The 3,669-nt window shown below is 47.2% G+C and overlaps 1 protein-coding gene across 2 annotated transcripts in view; it reads right to left on the bottom strand.

The window, feature by feature from the left end:
- Window positions 1–3,669, bottom strand: part of NTNG2 (netrin G2) — a 47,287-nt gene that overhangs the window by 42,754 nt on the left and 864 nt on the right. Inside the window, exon 2 of one of the 2 annotated variants that reach the window (XM_031057346.1) lies at window positions 588–1,693. In XM_031057346.1, the coding sequence (XP_030913206.1) occupies window positions 588–800 (213 nt within the window). In that variant the 5' untranslated portion in view covers window positions 801–1,693. Of the gene's footprint in view, window positions 1–587; window positions 1,695–3,669 lie in introns of those variants that run through there. The other variant, XM_005421277.2, reaches the window with a different exon arrangement.

A 3,669-nucleotide genomic window follows, 5' to 3' on the forward strand; every position in this document is an offset into this window, starting at 1 on the left:
TGCACGGAATGAAATGCAATGATTAATATTTAAGAGAAAATAAGTTAAAGATTTTAACTACAAGGGCAAATGTCTATCCACAGAGCCTTTTCAGAAGAGAGGGAGAACCACATTTTCAGGAGCTTTAGTGAAGTTTGTGGCTGTCAGACCAACCACCAGAGCTGTGGGTGTGCAGGGGCCAAACTCCCCTGCCCTGCCCTTCATGCTGCCTCAAACTGAGACCATCTGCCCACATCCTATAAAATCCCAGCAGTGCTGGAGCAGCCCTTTGGGATGGCACTGGCGAGCACACCCCACACTTCAGCAAGTAGTGGAGCAGCTCAGGCTGCGTGCTTTTCCAAAATCCAAACCTCACCCAGGACTCGCTCAGCCCTCCCTGGCTCCTCCTCACCCTCCCTCCAGCATGCCAGCCCCATCCCTGCTGGGCAGGGTGCCCTCTCCCTGCTCTGCACACTGACAGCTCCAGCCAGCGGCCACCACGGCCACCCTGACCCAGGACATTCTCCCAGTGGCAGCTGGGCTGGACACTGCCTCCAGCCACCAGCAGAGCCTGTTCTAAGCCAGTAAATAAGGGAGCAAACACTTACATGGGTGCAGAACCTCTCCGGAGGGTCCCCACAAGTGATTCCTGCCGGGTCCACCCGCACGGTCACGTAATCCTTCATCCTCATGGCCTTGGGCTGGCACGCATAAAACTCCCATGAAGGGCCATCGTCCGTGGTCACCCAGGACTTGCAAATGTCATACTGTCCCATGGCCAGGGGCACGCAGTGCACGAGGAGAGCAGCCAGGTAGAGCATGGCAGCTGCGGCCAGGCGCGGGGTCCCTGGGCGAGGGCAGTGCCGGGAGTCCCGAGGAAGGCGGCGGCTGGGCTAGGGGTGGCTCTCGGGATCAGCATGGAAACTCCTCATCTAAAAATGCTCCACTCGAAGGAGATCCACACAGGAACAGGGATGATCCCACTCTGCACGCTGTATCTGGATGTGGAAAGTTCCTTTTGGCACAGAAGCCAGCTTTGCAATTCACTTGATTGGGAAAGTTTTGGCCAGAGTTGCTGATCAGTGGTCAAAAGTCTTCCTTAACCTCATTTTTTCCCCCTTTTATTGTACGAAAGGTCTTCCAAATCAGCATGAAAATATCTAGAGGTGACTCCAGTCAATCAATACAAAGATCAAGTTCTGAGTTGCTGATGAAATTTGATAGGCGTAAATTGGAGAGGCCGTGAGATGGTGCTGGATCAGGTTTTCCTCAACCTTCTGGTCTGCTCCAACTGCGTCGCTGTGGACAGTGCCTTAAACTGTGTCTGCCTTAATTACTGGGGTGTTAGAACATTAGCACATGAAATAAATAGAGCATCTGGCCATCAGTACAACTCTGACAAGAGAGACTGCTTGGAGCTTGGAGCTGAAATTCCTTTTTCCCAAAGGATGGTTGTGTCAGTGTGAGCAGGTCTGTGCCCAGATCCGTGGTGGTCCCAGCAGCTGCTGGGTGGTCACTGGGGTGACTGGGGCCGGGCTGGCTTTGGCTTCTCCCGCTGTGTCCTGCGGTGGTGGTGAGGATTCCTGTCCAATTCTGCCTTTTGGCAACAGAGCACCAAGTTCCCAAAGCCTTCAGCTGCAATCCATGGGGCTACCTGGGATCTCCTCTCTCTTTCATGGTCAGGGCAAAGGCAGAGCTCATCAGCAGGAGGGACCTGCGAGAAATTGGAAGACAGATTAGGTGGGAGCAGGGGGAGACAGTGGGAGCAGGAAAAACAGGGGTCCCTCAGGAGGCAGAGCCCTCAGCTGGGCTTGCCAAGCCACCAGACAGGTTTTTGTAACAGGGAGATATACAACTTTAATAAAAAGCAATCCATAGTAAGATGCTTATGGCTTTTCTGCTGTCTGGGAGAAGGGAAGGAGCGCTGCCCAATTTAAGGTATCTGCTTTGCAACAGCAGCTGGACAACAGGAGCTCTAATGGGTCTTCAAATAACATCAAGAAGCAGCTATGGGTCATTAGGAGATGGGGAATATGCAGACAGAGAAGGGACAGACAGACAAATTGATAATCCTAAAAAGATAAGCAAATAAATAAGACAGCTGGGGAGACAGATACATTGCCCAGCATCCCCACATATGATTTATCTGAACAATAACATTTAATAAAAAACAATTTAAAGTCCTAATAACATTTAGGTTCACCTAATACAAAGAGCAATGACCTTCCCAGTACTCATTTCAGGTTAGAACAACATTTCTGCAATTTTGTTGTCTTTCCAGTATAGCTATAAAAATTGTAAGTAATTACAAAACAAAATGACAAAGAACCGAAGCGGGGAGGGGGGAAAAGTCAAACCCTCTCTCAGTATTAGATTCAGGAGGGAGATCTTGTCCAAGAAGGTGGGAGGCACATATCCAGAACAGAATTTTACCTTTGGATAATTCCCTTTCTATTTCTTTCCCCAACTTTTCTTTCACAACTGAGGCATATCTGCTTCAACAGCACGCTTAGCATTTCCTTTCTCATGAAGCTCAGTTACTAAAGCTCAGAAACTCCAGGTTAACAGATGCATTGATCCATGTTCAGGGGTTTCACACCGCTCTGCTACCATCTCCTTTTCCCCCCTTTTTGCTTGAAAGATTGCTGATTGAGATGAATGAGTTCAGAAAAGAGAAGCTGTCTCTCATGCTTCATTGCCAGCTCTCTACGAAGAGCCTGTTATAGCTGCGTTGGACCTGAATAAACTCCCAGAAAAAGAATAGACTGGCTGCTATTTTTATATTATGAGTAAATGTAGTAAAAATAATAAGCCAGTGTGACACAGTGTTTATAAGTCCTACTTACATCAGAGCTGTCTTTTCAGTTATAACAAGTCAGTTCCTAATTATTACATCAAACTGGTCACTGCCAAGTGCCTGATAAGAGTGAGAGTGAGAGACTCTGGTATTGTGTAGAAAACAAGCAGGGTAGTTTTAATGAGGACTCCGGTGCTGTTAAGTTTATGGATCTATTTTCACAGCCTCAACAATTATATCTTGCACTTGAATGGCTGTCAGGGAAAAACCCAGGTAGAAAGGATCTATAATATCTATTAGTGTCTTGTTATGCTGGCTAAATGTCACAGATTCCCAGGGAAGTGAAAATTTGCTGGAAAAAATGTATTTACTGTCAGTTCATCAGCCAGGCAAGCGGGTTTGGGGTGAAGTCTGTGTCTCAACACCCACTTAGCCAGTCCAGTCCCTTTGCAGAAATAGTTGGAGTGTTGCTCTGGAATGAGTCAACATACTGCAAACGGGGCAGAGAGGCTCCCCAAATTAAAGGTTTCACCCTGCTTGATTTGGTTTAGTTCTTAGAAAATAAATCTTCACCTGATATTATTAAGAAACTGCAATTCATGGGAACAAATAGAATCAATGCTCTTTGTTCTCTTTGAAGAGTACTCAGCACTCACTGGGGACTGATAGCCGGAGTATTAAAAACACAAAATTAGATTGTGTCTTGACTTAGCTGGCTCCGGGTTTTTTTCTTATTATTGGATTAACACCCTATTGAAATAAAGGGACAACGCTGAGCAACAACTGAGCTGCTCTCGGATTAAGAGCAGAAAGTAAACTCAATGAAGGAGTTTTTAATTTTCTCTCAGAAGTGTTGCTCTCCCCATGAACTCTCCGCTCTCCCCCCGCGCTCA

The sequence above is a fragment of the Geospiza fortis genome, unplaced genomic scaffold (genome assembly GCF_000277835.1).
Source record: "Geospiza fortis unplaced genomic scaffold, GeoFor_1.0 scaffold27, whole genome shotgun sequence".
In the NCBI taxonomy this organism is placed as follows: domain Eukaryota; kingdom Metazoa; phylum Chordata; class Aves; order Passeriformes; family Thraupidae; genus Geospiza; species Geospiza fortis.